The following is a 16,754-nucleotide window of genomic DNA, read 5'->3' as shown; positions in this document are numbered from 1 at the left end:
TGGGGCAGTGGGGGCAGCAGGGATCACCCCCCCACCTGTAGCCAGTCAGTGGGGGCTTTTTTTAAAGAGCCGGAAGCTAGGGCTGGGCAGGGCAGCCATCAGGGGCCTGGGGGAACAGGCAGCGGGTAGGGGAGCTGGGGGAGCAGGCAGGGGATGAGGCCTGGCAGGGGTCCCCCAATGGTCCCCTCCCCCCCCTCTCCCGCCCCTACTTACCAACACAGAGTTCAAGTCCAGCTCCCTGCTGCAGCCAGCAGGGACTGCCCGAATTGCTGAAGCTCTCCGAATTTTTTCCAAATCAGAGAGCTTTGAATCGATTTGGACCTTTTAATTGGTCTCCTGATTCGTTTCAGATTCGGAGATTTGGCCGTCGACTCAGGCGGAATCTCCTCCAAATCGAATTAGCACCCAAAGCTTCTCACAGCCCTAATGGACACCTCCAGGTGGACAGTGGGGAAGGGGCTGGGGTTGCACTGCTCTGGCCCTTTCCCTGAGGGCACCTGGAGGTGCACATGCAGCCACTGCTGGCCATGGAGCCTGGGCTCACATTACACAGGCTGCAAACGGCTGCACTGGGGTCCGGAGCCTGGCCCCACTCCATGGCTGGTGGTGAGTGCATGCGTGCCTCAGTGCACACGGTGGGGAAGGGGCCAGGGAAGCACAACCCTGGCCCCTCTCTTGCCAGCAACGAGCTAGGTGGGGGCTCTGCAGACCTCAATGCAGCAGCTTGCAGCCTCCCAGCTGCCTGACACAGCTGGCCTGGGCTCTGGGAAGGCCTTTGCCTCTCTCCACAAAATCTAGGCTGCTAGCGGCAGGAGGCAAGGAGGCTGCATACAGCTGCACTGAAGTCGGCTGAGCCCTGGTCCGACTCCTTGCTGGTGGCAGCTGCACACGTGTCTCTGGGTGGACAATGGGAGAGAAGCCAGGAAGGCAGGGTACTGCAGGTTGGGAGTGAGGGGCACTTGCAGAGCCAGCGGTCTGAGGGTTGGGAGTGAGGCGCAGCAGCAGGATGGGGGCAGGGCTGTGGTTTGGGAGTGAGGGGAAACGGAATGGGCAGCAGCAGAGCACCAGCATATCACTGCCCTCCACAATCATATACTCCATCCCCCCACTCCCGACAGGTGTCCTCTTTTTTGGAACTGGAAACATGGTAACCCTAACTCGTATAAAGTTTGACGCCTCCTTGTGCTCAAAGGCATGCAGCCCTTCCAATGAGATGAATCTCCATACTGTAAGATAATACTGCTCCCTAACACATTCTCTATCACATGGATTATCCACCAGTCAGATGAATCTGTTCAGATTTTTCTATGTGAGGGTCACTGAGCTAAAGCCATTAAGTATATGGCAGTCGTAAGTATATGGCTAAGGCCTATCTGCCCCGTAGCTCCTCTAAAACTCTTGTGACCCATGGGCTGTTCTAAGTTGCATCAAAACAGCATCCCCAAACATACCAAATGTGTAAACCTCAGGGCAGTGGTTCTCAACTTTTTTGGACTCGACACTATGCTCACTGGACTCAGGGCACCCCTCCATAACTTTTGTGAATTGAGTGGTGCCCAATTTCAAAAACTAATTCATATATTGCAGTGCTTTCCTCCCTGCAGAAGGACTGAGCAATGGGAGTGGAGGATGATTCAGGCAAGGACCTACTTCACCTACCTGCTTATCTCCTCACAACTCATTTCTCTCCTTACACTTTGAGGCACCCTTCAAAGATCTGGAGGCACCCTCACTCAGATTTCCCGACACTCTGGTTGAGAATCACTAGTTTAGAGCCACTAACTTAGAGCAACAGCACCATGGAGTTAAAGGATCACCAACACTATCTGCTGCCCATAATTAAACATAGCACAGTTGTACCCATGCAGGTTACTGCTAGTCAAAGCAAGGTCGAAAGGAACACTTATGGGCAGCTAGTAAGCCCCTTATTTTTACTTCATTGAAAAAAGAAGAATTATAAAAGGGCTTCTAATTCACCTATATTTTTCAAAGACTCTTTCATCTATCTTTATGAAAGAATAGTTCAGATCCATCCAGCCTCACATTTACTACAGCTCTACAGGAGGTTTCTTACAATGACTGCAGCCAAATCCACTGGATCCTGGAAACTAAGCCAGGACTTAGATGAGAAAAACCCAAGGATTTCCTAAAATTGGTGCTATGAACCCTTACGCACAACTACCAAACAAAACCAGAAACACCAAAACAGCCTACAAAGTGCAATGGGACGTGAGGGCATTGCCAGTGCCATATAACTGAAATGACAGAGAAGTAGTAGGCAACCGTTGATCCTCTGGAGCATGGTGTACAGTACACTTAAGAGGTCTAGTCACCAAAGTCTTTGATGCATATGCCTAGGCAAGAGTATGGAGGAGTGAAGGCTGCCAAAGACCTACCACCTCCCTCCATTAGGCCACTGAGACAAATCCAAAAACCAGACCAAGCCCAGACATTCAGTGCCTTGATGGCTGTAGCTTCTGCCAGACAGCAACAGATAAGAACTGCTGCTGACTGCCTACGGCCTCAGCAAGGGCATGCTTCTGTCAGTGTTATGTCTTGTACACTGTCTCCAACCAAGGAATACCCACAAGGTAGTGGGGGCTGGGGTTTTGGGGCACCCTATACTCGCCTTACTCTGGAGGTTGCAACATTGTGGTATTTTATAGGTGCTACCTTGCCACAAGTAGCCCCACCATATTACCACGAGGACCTCCAGTCAGATGCAGTTTACAGTCACATCCAGAGGATTAAACAGCTAATATATGCTCAACATATGCTCAGAGATTTAAATCAACTTGTGTAATGAGACAAATTTTACCAAGACAATAGCAGCTTGTAAGATGTTGCTTGGCAGCTAACTGCCATAGGTTAGGAAGCAGCACCCAGCACTTACGGGGTTGGAGTGGGTTTTGGGAACAGCAGTCTGAGAAGGTACAGTGTAAATCCACTGCTGCAGGCTGCATCTTAAAGAGCCCTCTTGCTTTTAAGCTACATTTCAAATAACACAATCCAAAAGGCGAGACCATCCACTTACTATTTACAGTTGCTTTAGCAACTGGTGCTGAAAACAATAGGAAGCAAATGCCAGGCTATTCAGGGACTCCTACTTTGGCAGATGAGCTGCTACAGTGACCTTTGCAATACGAGAGCAAAGAAAGATATAGAGGGGAGTGTAATTAATAACAGAATTGAAATGACTGTAATGGAGAAAAAAACCCTAATCTTGTTTGTGCACTATGTGCTCTATTAATACTGGTTTGATATGGTAATAGCCTCTTTCCCATATACCAAACCATCACCTATGCTCTGTTTAGCCATCACTATTTTAAAGCCATCACTATTTCTCAGTTACTGGGACAGCTGCTTGCTGACTGTCTGTGCGTGCAACATTCAGTATTCAACTTTTATTAAATCAGGATTCTCAGCTACAAATAGGGGTAGAGAGAACCCATTTTTATCTTTGATTATCCAAGTACAGATCAAAGTCTCTGCCATACAATAACGCTCCAAGGGCTTTTGATAGCAAAAGGATGTTTGTCCGGTCACCATAGAGAGAGCAATCTAAAACATCCTGTCTGTAGCATGATAAGGTATCAGGATGAGAAGAGGAGATGGGGTGCTGGGGGAAGGGTGAGGGAAATGAGGGTTAGCTACTTTGTTTAAAGGACTTGTACAAAGTTTGGCAGATGTGAGATATTAATTATTTTTGCAGAAGTTAAGGATTGCTCAGGATTCGGGCCAAACAGACATCTGAAGAGGAAACATCCTGGAGGCTAGGCCTGGGGATCACTGTATATTTGATAGCAGCACACTGTGTGGGCTGGATATCTCCGTTTCTGGCAGAGCAAAAATATGTGTGAAGTGAAAGAGCATGTCTCTCTTTCCTCCTAGACAAGAAGGGTCAGACTGAGTGGTTATGCAAGTCCAAATCAGTGCTAGCTACCCCACTGCAGCTCAGAGAAGGCTCCTCCTCCTTGAGTGTTTCACTGCAATTCATTTATAGATTTTTTTTGAGTCGTTGAACAAGGCTAGAGGTGCCCTGCAGTAGCTAGTTAGAAAGTTATTTGATAATTTATCCTAGAAATCTTCCCTCCCTAGCAACCAGGCCTTGCTGTGATTATGTTCCATCTAGGTTGATTCAAGCACCTCCAGGCAAACTATTTCTCTGAAATCACTATACGGCTCTTCCCCCATTACACACCAAAATGTCTTCTGGGGCCAGCCTTTTCCCATAACCTTAACAAGGTTTAGGGGCTGGACTCGATGATCCTTTGGGGTCCCTTCCAGCCCAAATGTCTATGAAATCTATGAAACAATACTGCCTCACTGAAAATGCTTGTAAACTGCTGGCTACATGCAGTGTGCTTGTACTCCTTTAATTTCCTGGAACCTGTTATTGTTCCTGGGCACATCTACACGTGCAATTAATGTAACTGAATAAACTCTGTTGGAATTTGAGCCAGAATAAACTAATTCCAATGTCACCATCTACACATGTGCTTAAGTGTAGTAAATTACTCCATGGTCAGATAGTACCTGTGTCTGACAGCACTATCCTATGCCAGAGTCAATTAATCTACTGAGCTCTAATTCCAGTGCATGTGTAGGCAGTGACACTTTACTGAACAATAAATTAGTCTACTGTGCAGTAAAGTGCAAGTGTAGACAAACCTCCTGACTGTAAAATACCAGGCCAAATAAGCAAGATCAGGGCACTCTGTGCAGAAAGGTTTATTCATCCTAGGAATGTGAATGCAAAATAACTGGAGTTCAACACAGACAACAGTTTGTCCACTAGGACCCAGGCTTATATGTGTATTAACTCCCCCAACAGCTGTCAACTCTACTTGTTCGATACAATGAAGTGCTGGATGAACACCCATAGAAAGCATAGTCATTCAAATGCTGAGCTTTCTCTGAGTGGCAGCAGGTACAGTTATCTACCCCATGACTGACCTCAGCAGCTTTTCTATGGTCATCATCATTCTCTAGCATCCGGACGTCCACCCCAAGACAACGAAGGTAGCGCCCAAGTCCCTGCAGCATATTGTCGCAGACCACACTGAACTCTTTTGGAGAGATTATGGGAGAGGGGCTTGAGGCCTCCTTGACAACCTCTTTGGACTGCTGAAGGGAAAAAAAATAAATATAAGGATTGACTGACTACTGCCTTGCAAATGTCTGCTGTTTGGAACCATTCCATCAAATGTACCACTTGTCCCTAGGAGGCTCCCAGGAGGCTGGGATACATATATATATTTAGAGCACGGAATCACTGTGGTATCTCAGATATCAGAGTGCAGTAACTGAGCGTCAGTACTTTTTTAAAGATCTTTTTAAAGGTGATAAAGTATGAAGTAGGGTTGGAGTGTTGTCCACATATATTTTTATATCATTAAACCAATGCTTTTGCCTTTGTTCAGACATGAAGGAGTCAAGACTACCACTTACTCTATGACAGTACAGTGCCAAGGACAATGTGAAAACTAGCTATTATTTAGTCTTTTTCATCAGTAGGTCTCAAAATGCTTTACAAAGGATGTCAGTTTCATCATCCCAATTTTATATGGGGTACTAACGTGGCACTGAGAAATGAAGTGCACCATCCCCAAGGTCACCCAGCAGACCACAGGCAGAGCTCAGGTCTCCTGAGTCCCAGTCAAGTGCTGTATACATTAGAATACACTGGCTCTGGGTTAGTCATTTGGATGGTAGAGGTGATACTGCTGGCTCATGAGTTCACGAGACTGTTCAGTTACGTAGAATGTATTGTAGCAACAACACAGATATGCTTACATTTACAGCAGTCCCTTTTCTTGGTGTGGCCAGTAAACTCTGCTGAAACATTTTGTATTTTACTGACTATCCAGGACTAAGGAATTATTGTATATTTAAACATACTTTGGGGAAGACTGTATAGCAAAGATTATTACAATAATTAGCAACTCATGGAAACCTTGGGAGGTAGCAGCAGCATAGTCCAATGGATGAAAGGTACTAAGCGATAGTATCACCATGAGCCCAGCCCTCTGGCTACCTTAGAGAACATACAAGTTCTTACAAGTCCTTTATCTGCCACTGACTCATCAGATCAAAACTTAATTTTCCCTTTAATTTTTATAGGTGCCTACAGGGTAGGATGGTTGTATTTTGTATATTTAATATACATAAAAACAGCTTATATTTACTAGTCACATTTCAACATGTTTAAATGAAGTCAACCATCCCCAAGTTATATCAGTTGTGATTTAAGAAGCTCTGCCCTTCTTAGATACTATGTTAGTACACTTTGGGTGGGTATATGTGTTTGGGGCAGGGGGAAGTGTGCAGATGGATACATCATCAACATTGGTGGTAGAGGGATTTCTATCAGCTGAACATGTAAGCAGACCAAAGACCTCCAGCCGCAATAAGGGAAAGTTAACAATATGAAACCTGTGGGCTGATGCACTGTAAAACTAGACACAATTTAAAAATAAGGGAATTAAATGTTAAGGCAGGAAATGCAGATATGAAAGTATTAACAGCAATGGTAATTTTACTGTGTTTCATGTATTTCTAAGTGGGATAACAGAGAAAAAAGAAATATATTAAGCTTTTTTGGGAACCCCAAATCCTAGCATCAAAGGGTTAAAACACAGTAAAACAGGAAAGATCAGGGACTTTTGCTACCCCCAAGACTAGAGAAAGGGCTACAGACTTTTGACAGTCATATCTAACCAACTGGTTAAAAGGTAGGGCTAATGTATAGTCTGAAAGGATTTTTAGCTACGTACAGTTCTTTGAAGATGTTTACAAACCTGTCTGGAGGTCGATGGCATTTTTTGTTTATTTAGCAGCTTCTTTGCCCTGGATTTTGTGGCTTGTTTCTCCACCAGGCTCTCAGTGAGGTCTGAACTCAGACCAAAGGCTGCTGGATCCTCAGACAGCTTCCTATACACTTCCAACAAGCAGTATGCATCAGAAGCTGCAAAACAGAACATGGACATTCATTTGGTCTCATCCAAAACAGCAAGAGAAGCTATTTTGGTTCTCATCGATCCAAAGCGACTATATCCAATTGCTCTAAAATAGATGGAATTTATTGGTAGTGTATTTTACACCCCTTTTTCAATTCAGTGAATTGGAAACAATCAAAAGGCTGTGAAACAGAATCCTGTTGCACCAATTCAGAACAAGTAAAAACATGATAGTTTTGCCATCAGAGAATTTAGAGACAAGGTGTCAAATTCAGTTATGGCATTAAAGAGCTACAGTTCCCACTGACCGAGATTTTCAATGCCAACCAGAGTACACAGGAACACAGCATATTCATTTCAATAGGAGTCATATGGCTAAATCTCTTCCTCAGATTGGTAAATTGTAACCAGTGATAATAGTAGAAACAATGTTTGCTTGCCAGAGGGCTGTATCTAAATGACTCTACAGGGCCCTCTTTCTTACAGAGGACTAACTTAGAGCTCACCTTTCAGCAAAGGCTCAAAGCAAACCATCAGACTCTTAAGCATACGCCATTACTATACACTCCTGGAATACAGGTCCTGGATGGACAGCCCTCAAGGCATCCCTGCGCATTCTGAATTCTGCTCTAACAAGTGATTCTCTGGACATAACAATTATTTCTCAAAAAATCTGTGTGGGGTGAAATGAGGCAGAAGGAAGTACTTTTTTCCTTTTCAACTATTCCCAGAAGTTGCCCCTGAAATTGTGCTTCATCAGATAGGAATTGACTGGTAAAGACATTATTTTATTAGGGAAATAATGAATCACTGGACAGCTTATACTTCAGCTTTTGAAACCAGGTCCATAAAAAGACAAGCAAAATATGGCTTTTCTGAACAGGAATTAATCTGCTATGCCATTTTCCCTTTGGTTACTTAACTACCAGTGATGGGCACAACACCACATCTCTAGTTGAACATGGACGCAGGTCAGAGCTGCTCCACTGCACCTCACTGTAGAGTGACTGAACAATGTGGTGATCCAACCTGCATAGAGGATCTGCTCCTCGCGAAGGGGCCGTTTCTCCCAGTTGGACAGCTGCTCTGTTTTATTCAGAGGCTTTCCCAGGACATGCTGCACCAGCAGGCTGAGTCCTTTCTCTGTCTGCCTGAACCTTCTGTCCTCACAGCTCTGCTCCTGTGACAGTACATCGACCTTCCGGACATCCTTCCTCCAGTCTCTGAAGCATTTCTGTAACTAAAAGGGAATAAAAATATGAAACAGCTTTCAGAAAAGAACCTGAAATATCACATGCGTCAGTGGGGCTATGCCAGGGAATACAAGCATCTTTATCTCCAGTAAAGGTACACATGACCCAGATAGGAGCTCAGATGGTAAACTGCATGCACAAACAGTTATTGGATATTTGCTTGGCAAACACACTTGTTGGGAAGGAACTTGGTTTTGCAGGCCCTGGGAAGGGAACTGCCGCTTCACTCACTGTACCATGCCTTGAGCATGCCAAGGCATGGGATGTCTCTAACATTTGCAGAACTCTCCGCAAAGAGACCCTGATCCCAGCTGAAGCTTCTGGGTAATAACACAATGGAATAACTACATGGCAATAACAGCAACACACTGTCATCTTGCCTCCCCACACACACCACCGCTGTTACACAATGACAGTGCTCTAATCCAAAACCAGGTGCATTTTTGGTAGTGGATGAAGGCAGAGTGCTGTGCAGCATCTGGGGGAATGTTTGTTCACCAGAGCGCCCCAAGGGATGATGAAGTTGAATGGTCATAAACTACTGCAAGACCATTTCAGGCTGGACATAAGGAAGAATTTCTTTACTGTCCGAGCCCCCAAGGTCTGGAACAGCCTGCCATCGGAGGTGGTTCAAGCACCTACATTGAACACCTTCAAGAGTAAATTGGATGCTTATCTTGCTGGGATCCTATGACCCCAGCTGACTTCCTGCCCTTCGGGCGGGGGGCTGAACTCGATGATCCTCCAAGGTCCCTTCCAGTCCTAATATCTATGAAATCTATGTAGTCTACAGCTTTATGCTCTTTATGAACCCTCTACAAACCATGGCAGTTATACAGATACAGCCAAATGCTAAACTAATGGAGCTTTCTTCCCTATGGTGCTACAACTTTACAAGTCAAAAGTCAATCTGCAAGAATTAATTCTCACAAAACAGGAATATGACTGGTGTTCAAAAAACCTCCCCTTCATTCTAATTCTAATACCTTAGGAGCCACCAGTGGAAAAGACCTATTAGGTCATGTAGCTATCTCTCTGCCAATACAGGATGCAGAAAGACAATGCTGTGAAACAGTTTTACAGTTATCTCCATGCACAATCAAGAGAAGGAATTTTCCATGTCTTCAGGTTCTCATCCTTACTTGTTTATCTACTGTGAACAGGTCCACTGTGCCTTGTACCTCCCTGTTCAGGTTTTTAAAAGTAGAACACATTGCAGCAAGGCTGGTGAGATCTCCAGACATCCCATAACCTGGAAAGACAAAATCCCACAATGCGTAGCTAGAAACACTTACAATGCCTAATACACTTCAGTTAGTCTTAGCTATGTGGTTAGATAACCTGCAACAAAGGTGCAAACAGGCTTTGGTTTGGAAGAGTACCAAACTCCCTATTTCCTTCCTTTCCCAATAGAAATTCTTCCAGGTCAGGATTCAGTGTGGAAGAAGATGGATAAAACAAAAATGTCTGCATTGTAACCTTGCCCCTGCATTGTCTCAGTTCCTCTCACCTGCAGCAAAGTCACTGTGCAGCAAAAGGCTAACATGGCAGCTATGTGACTCGCCTCAGTCTCTAGCTGTCTAGCAGATGAGATTGCAAATTTGGCTTTGAACTCCAGGTTCACGGCTAGTAAAATACGGGGCCACCTAACAGATCTGGTTCAGGGCTAGTCTGAAAAACTGTGGATGTGGTGTGACAGGGGTTAGCTCAGAGTGTTTAAGAAATCCAGACCTGGGAAGGTCACTGCCATTAGTGTCAGGTTAGACTCTTCACTGCCACAGCAGGCATTTAATATATATTGTTCCAGATGCTGACTCCAAAATGAATGGATCAGAGTGAAAAACTTGAAGTGGCAGATCTAAGACCCTGCTTTAACTGACCTACATAACCTCAAAATGGGGTAATCCCATGTGTAGGAACCAGGACAGATGGAGCCCCTTACTGTCCCTCTAGATCAAGAGTAGGAGAGGGGATGACAAACTCTTCCAGGGGGTCAGTTGCAGGGTTGAGCCTTGGTGAAAGCAGCAGTTACCTAGCTTAGTGATGGCTGGGTCTGAAAAGAGTGTCTGGATAAAGTGAGCAAGCTTCTCCTGCTCAACCTCCTCCTGGAACTGCAGTAGATCCAAGAGGAACACCTGGTCCTTGACAGCGAGCTGAAGCAAGGAGACACGCGACCTCCCCACACTGCCAAACGAAGGCCTCCACTCCATGTCAATGCCAATTACCTGGCCAGGCTGTAACACAAATGAAAGACATTCTTTACTAAGGCTTGTCTCCACAGGGAAATGGTTTGGGCCTAACTGTAGTGTTTCCTCTGGGGAAGCATTATTCCAAACAGACCTATTTTACTACAGAAGAATCACAGTGCTTTGGCAGAATGTGCACCTGAGACCCTATTCTGGACTGGCAGCTTCCAGTCCATTTTCCCATATGGGCTAGCCCTTAGGCCTCAAGGATTTCCTGCAGGAAATGCCACCAACAGTGCTCCATCTGCTCTCACTGGCCTGGGGTCAGGTGCATGTGAAGATGATGGACAAAATCCACCCCATGTTATGTGATTCATGGGGATCTCTCTGCTCCACAGCATGACCAAATACACACCAGAGCAACACCTACCTGCAGCACCTGTTCCCTGCACTGCTGCATCTCTTCCCAAGTCTGCAGGAAGTGAATGTTCTCCCTGGGAATGGGCAGCTGGTAATAATTCTTCTTCCTGTCCTCTTCATAATCATCAGTTCTCTCAGCATCTTCTACCCTATAAAAAACACAATCCAAATGCTTTTCACAGGGTCATCATGGGAATTTCATTTCCGATTTGTTCCATACATGCATTACAGTTCAGCTCTGCGATGAATTCCGTTACACATGGGGGTTACAGTCCGAATGTCGACATGCATTCACAACTCTGTTTGGACATCAACCACGGGGTGTTTTGGGGGTAAGCACATACGTGTAGGTGGAATTCTGGTCCCAGTTGTTCATGTTCTAGGGTACAGAATTTTTTTTTTTAAATAAAAGAACATCACTAAAATCCTAGAGGCCCTTATTTCACCCACATATTCTGCAGGCCTCTGTCATTTCACTCATTTTTTACACTTTCCTGACCCTTTCTCTTCCTTTCGTTTTTTGCCCAGCCCCATCCTCCTTCCATTTACTCACCACCATAAAAATGGCATAACAGGAGGCATGATTGTGGGATCATGCATTAGATCCCATCTCGTCTTATTGCTGGAGAAGGGCAAGCCCAATCCTGGGCTCTCCCTAAACAGACAAGAAGCAAGCTCCCACAGACAGGATCACTCTCAACTGAGGGGCTCACAGCCATGGGGTGCCCCATGTACTCCAGCAAATGGGAGACATAGCTGCTGCAATCTCCCTACCATGGAACCCCTCATGGCAAAGAGATTGTAGCTACTGTGATCCCCCAGCCACAGGGGTGTGTACACAGCTGCTGCAATCTTCCCACCACAGGGGTGCACCACAACCCCCCGCAACTGGGAGACCACTGTAGCTATAATATCCCAGCTGCCGAGGTGCTCCACACACACCCAGAGGTGGGAGATTGCAGCCACACCCTGCAGTTGCTGGGACCCAGAGTCCTGCAGCTGTGGACAAGGAGTTCTAGCGGCACCCAGTGGCTGCAGAGGCCCAGCATCCCCAGTAGCTGCAGGGTACTGCCGGGACCCGGAGTCTGCAGCTCCTGAATGCTGCAGAGGCCGAGAGTCCACTCAGCTGCAGGACTCCCAGCCCCAGCTTGGCACAGTGCACTCCTGCAGCTGAGAATGTGGTCAGCTGGCAGGGCTCCCAGCCACAGGGGTAGACCCTGCTACATATTCAAATTAGAGCTGGATAGCAACCAGCTATAAAGTTAATATACATTTTCAAGGTCTAACTTTATAACTGGTTGGACCTTTCTATGGCATGACAAGTACTTTGAACATACAGCTGGTCTCAGTTAATTGCAGAATTAACCAGTTAATTGCACAATGCCTGTAATGTGTAGAGGGGGCCTCAGAGAACAGCACGTGTTTAATTAATGATGCTCATGACCACAAAACTTTACTAGGAGACTAGAAAACCCCCTCACCAAAGCCCAGGCTTAGTTCATTTATCATCATTACACACTTCTCTTTCCCAGAATGGATGCGACCTGACAGCCTACAAAGTTAGGTGGCAAGTTCCAGATTCTAGGATTCCACATTATAAATACTTGGTTCTCGGCTCCCCACAGCAGTCCCAGGCATCTGGTAGTTCTCATGTCGTATCGCAGTCTCTGACTTGCTAAGAGTCAAAACCAGAGTTCCATTTATCTCTTTAGAAAGGAACATGTTCTAATAAGAAAATCACAAGCTGCTCCAACTAAGGTCTCCAACTAAGAACGCCAGGATCTACTGCTTTGGTATCAGCGGCTGCGTCCTGCACACAGCTCAGAATGGAATGACTCACCATGCACGCTTCCAAGAGAACGGAAGGGTTTCATGGACTTCTCCTTCCTATGGAAATCCCTGCCTGTCCCCTGACACTGTACAAGAACATTTGCTTTCTGTGGTACAGGGTTGGAAGAAGCAAAACCCAACACTGCTCCGACATCTCCCTCCACTTCAGGGATAGGTTCAATGCTGGACAGACTATGATCTTACTGTGCAACTCTCCCAAAGTAAAGCTTCAGACAGTGCCACAAAAAAATTTAATGTGAACACATCAGCACCCTGCAGCTGTTTGAGAGATGCCTGCAGAAGCAGCTTTTGTGCGTTATCATTGATTTCCTACAACAGGATCTTACACAGCACAATTTCTTTTTCATAATGCAGCAGAGGCTCTTGAAATAGTTTTGGAACTGGAAAGTCAGCACATTGCTCTGGTGTCCCATCCTAATGATGCAACTGGAGGAAAGTAAGCATAATAAAACAAAAATCCAGCTATTTTTCACATATCACGAATATCTGGATAGTCTCGTTCCCACAGAGACTTTAAATGGCTTATTATTTGAGAAAATATTTACTAACCTTGTGTTTAGGGGACTGCATGACTAATTTTGTAGCATGGCAGCTTTGTGCTATACAAACATTAGCTTGCATAGACAGTCTGTGTGCATGGGGAAGTCAATATTTGTGTAAAATATTTAATGAAGGTGTGAAATCTCAGGTCTCGGGAATATTCTCATCTGCACAGTTCAGGAGTGGCATGTGGTATGACCAGTAGCAGGGGTGATTTCATCATTCATATTCTGATATCATCTCTTACCTTTACAGAGGAAACACCCACTCTGGAACCTGCTGCAACAATATTTCAGCAGCTGATATAAGTGAAGTGCCAGTGCTCTATACAATTCAAACACCTTACAGTAGAAGGTAGTAGTATTCCCATTTTACAGTGAGGAAACAGGCATGAGGGGCTTCACAGCCATCCAAAATTCCTGGAGAATGGCAGAGCCACAAGAAGATCCTAGGGTTCATGACTCCGTGCCTTGTTCTACCCACCCAATCCTACTGCCTCTCTTGTGCATCCAGACAGCGCTCCCTCTAAGCTATGTGGCGTGTGCGGCCATGCTCATGCCGTGCATGCCACACAACGTAGAGGGAAGGCTGCATGTAGATGAAGTGAGATGACTGGCACTCTTAGTTCTGACACCTGTTTCTTACTTGACCCCCTGTCCTAGGACTGTGCTATCTGTTTTGTGGGTTTACAATGTACACAAGGAACAAAGTGGATGTGAAAGACCATGCGGTGTCTTTAAGGCACAAACCCACCTCAGAGACAGCCTCCTGTAGTCACAGACTTCAGTATCTCCTGAGTGCCACTCGTGGGCTACTCTTCCCAAGGTTGCCATATCTGCCATTTTTGCTGGCCTTGGCTGGCCAGTGAGGTGATGGGGGAGTCCCCCAACTCCACCTATATGACAACCAGGTTCATGTGCTAAATGGGCAGGTGTTTTCTCTGCTATATGGGCCACTTCTCAGGGAAGGAGTCATGTATTGTCTGAGAGAAGCACATGTTGTCAGGGAGGGCAATGTTGAGAAAATAATTACTTCAGTGTAAAATTTATTGATTATATGTGCACCCCAAAACTGCACCACTGAAGTCAGTGGGAGTTCACTGTTGTCTTCAACAGGTCACATAAGCTATTGGACAAGGCTTCAGATGTCTAACTGGATAAACATAATTCTTACAGAGCCAGATCCAAAGTCTACTGAACTTAATACAGAGTGACATTTACTTCAGGGGCTTTTGGATCCAGCCCAAACTGACAAAGAGGACTTTATGATGACTTTAAGTCTCTCAGGGAGGGGAAGCAGAAAAGTATGATTAGGGAACTTCAGGCAATTTAAAATATTTTCCTCTTTCAGGAATATAAGCCTCATCAGTGTCACTACAGTAAACTCTGGTTAATTTGTCACTCCAAGGAATTGGTGATGGTTTCTAATTATCCTTAAGTGACTAATTATCAGTAGTTAACAATTTTCAACTTTGCATGATGTATTTTGCCTTCCATATTGACTAGGTAAGGAATGAATTCTGTCATTCACCAGGAAAAACTACACTACAAAAATTCCAAGTGCAAACTGTATACGCTTTGGTTTGCTATATGGAGAAACCGTACGATTATGCAGATAAATGCTTAACGTCTAGTTTCTTACTATAAAAATTCAGTGTGTTCACATCAGAAGAACTACATGATGGAGTAAAATAATCAAAGCTTTTGACTTTGCACTCTTACTTTTGCCAAAATAGAAGGCAGTTTTGAGAACCGGAACAGTTGATCATCTATGTCTTGTTGAGGCATGAAAAGCTGAAGAATACCTAATGCTTTAAACACAGCATCTGTCTTGCTTTCTAGGGAGAGTGCAGGTCAGTACCTTTCAAGCCAGGAGCAAATTCGTTTATTATTTAGCATATATATACATTTGAAAATGAGTTAATACATTTTAACAGACAACTCATTACCTGAAGTATTTTGTATACAAATCAAGGACTAGCAGTGATTCTGTATACAGGGTAACAAAAGTATAGTGACAAGTTATCCTAATGATTGCTTAATCAGATTTCACTGTATTTAGATATAGCACATTGTGGTACCAATTACAGGCTGGACACAAAGTTTGTGCGGCATGAGGTATAGTTAGATCCCTTCCATTTCATTGCATTTACTCTGCAGTAGAGTTCTGGCAAAGAGACTTGGAGAATCCTGGTCCTGTACCACGGCAAAGCATCCCATCCCATGAAGACCAGAACACTTTGGTGCGTGCTTAATCTGTGCCTTCTATGAGTGTTCCCATGCTTGTGGAAAGCAAACATCAACCATGCACAGTCAAAGACATGTTACCGTGACTATACGGTGAAAATTCTTGCAGAATTCTCCCACCCTAGAAGCTGAACAAGCTGCATCCTTCAACACTGCCCTACAACAGATTATTTTATGCAACATGGCAGCCCTGATGTGGTGACTAATATGTATTAGGGCTGTACGAAGCTTTTGTCCCTGATTTGATTTGGCAGAGATTTGGCTCAATTCGATGGCCAAATCTCCGAATCCGAATAGAATCAGAACCCTTCCCCCACCCCGCGCGCACCCCCTGGCTCAGCGACTGGTCCTTCCTGGGTCTGGGGGGGCACCTGGGGTCCCCCTGAGGATGATTGCCAGGCAAGGGAGGTGCGGGCACCCCCGCCATGCGCTCCCCGATGGACCCAAAAGTGAACTGAAACTACTTTTGGTCCACTTGTGGGTTTGCCGCCAAGCACACAGGGCCACCGCCCCGTGCTCCTGTGGGATTCCCCATCCGCCCCAGCATTGCAGCATTCATGAGCCGCTCCTGCTACCTCGAGGTATGTAGAAAAAGCATTTAAAGCTGTGTCTACGTCTGAATCGCTGATTCGCTGAATCAGCATCGAATCATCATATTTGGATTCGGCTGAATTGAATCAGGGACAGTGATCTGAATCACCATCCCCAGTTCAGGCCGAATCCGAATCAAATAGGACCCATTTTGCACACCCCGAAAATGTATTACATAAAGCAAGGTACTTACCTCTCCTGGATCTTGAGTCTCTGAAGCTCGTCAGCCACTCCATAAGGTAGGTTCTCCTTAGGGAAGTTATAATGGAAAGCCCACCTGGCTGCAGTGTTCAAATCACAATAACTGACCAGGAGTTGGATCAGCTGCTCTTGTAGCCACCGATTGTCCCCCACGGTGCTCTGTGAGGAAAACATATGAACAGAGTCTGGTTGTGCAGGTTCCATCTTGAGGGCATGACTGTGAATTTCCATGGATAAGGCATCACAAGAGGAACTGTACAGTATTGCTTTCTTATTGAAGAGGGGAAGAAAGAACAAGAATGAATACAGGCTGGGGAACTCCCTTCTCGTCAGTGCAGAGGCAGAAAAGGATCTTGGAGTCATCATTGATGCCAAGATGAACATGGGCCGGCAGTGTGGGGATGCAGTCAGGAAGGCCAAATGCACCTTGTCATGCATCCACAGATGCATCACGAGCAGGTCCAAGGAGGTGATCCTCCCCCTCTGTGTGGCACTGGTCAGGCTGCA

At 45.4% G+C, this 16,754-nt stretch overlaps 1 protein-coding gene across 4 annotated transcripts in view; it reads right to left on the bottom strand.

The window, feature by feature from the left end:
* Positions 1–16,754, bottom strand: part of EXD3 (exonuclease 3'-5' domain containing 3) — a 525,078-nt gene that overhangs the window by 281,156 nt on the left and 227,168 nt on the right. For all 4 annotated transcript variants that reach the window (XM_019510424.1, XM_019510425.1, XM_019510422.1 and 1 more), the window contains exons 12-18: positions 16,240–16,406; positions 10,829–10,967; positions 10,245–10,446; positions 9,355–9,464; positions 7,989–8,199; positions 6,801–6,967; positions 4,957–5,127 (exon numbers count right to left, since the gene is read on the bottom strand). In XM_019510424.1, coding sequence (XP_019365969.1) covers positions 4,957–5,127; positions 6,801–6,967; positions 7,989–8,199; positions 9,355–9,464; positions 10,245–10,446; positions 10,829–10,967; positions 16,240–16,406 — 1,167 coding nt within the window. The remainder of the gene's footprint in view (positions 1–4,956; positions 5,128–6,800; positions 6,968–7,988; positions 8,200–9,354; positions 9,465–10,244; positions 10,447–10,828; positions 10,968–16,239; positions 16,407–16,754) is intronic.

This window comes from Gavialis gangeticus, unplaced genomic scaffold (assembly GCF_001723915.1).
Source record: "Gavialis gangeticus isolate Ggan-Ray unplaced genomic scaffold, GavGan_comp1, whole genome shotgun sequence".
NCBI classification, from domain to species: Eukaryota; Metazoa; Chordata; order Crocodylia; family Gavialidae; genus Gavialis; species Gavialis gangeticus.
This window is presented reverse-complemented; position numbering and strand designations above follow the sequence as displayed.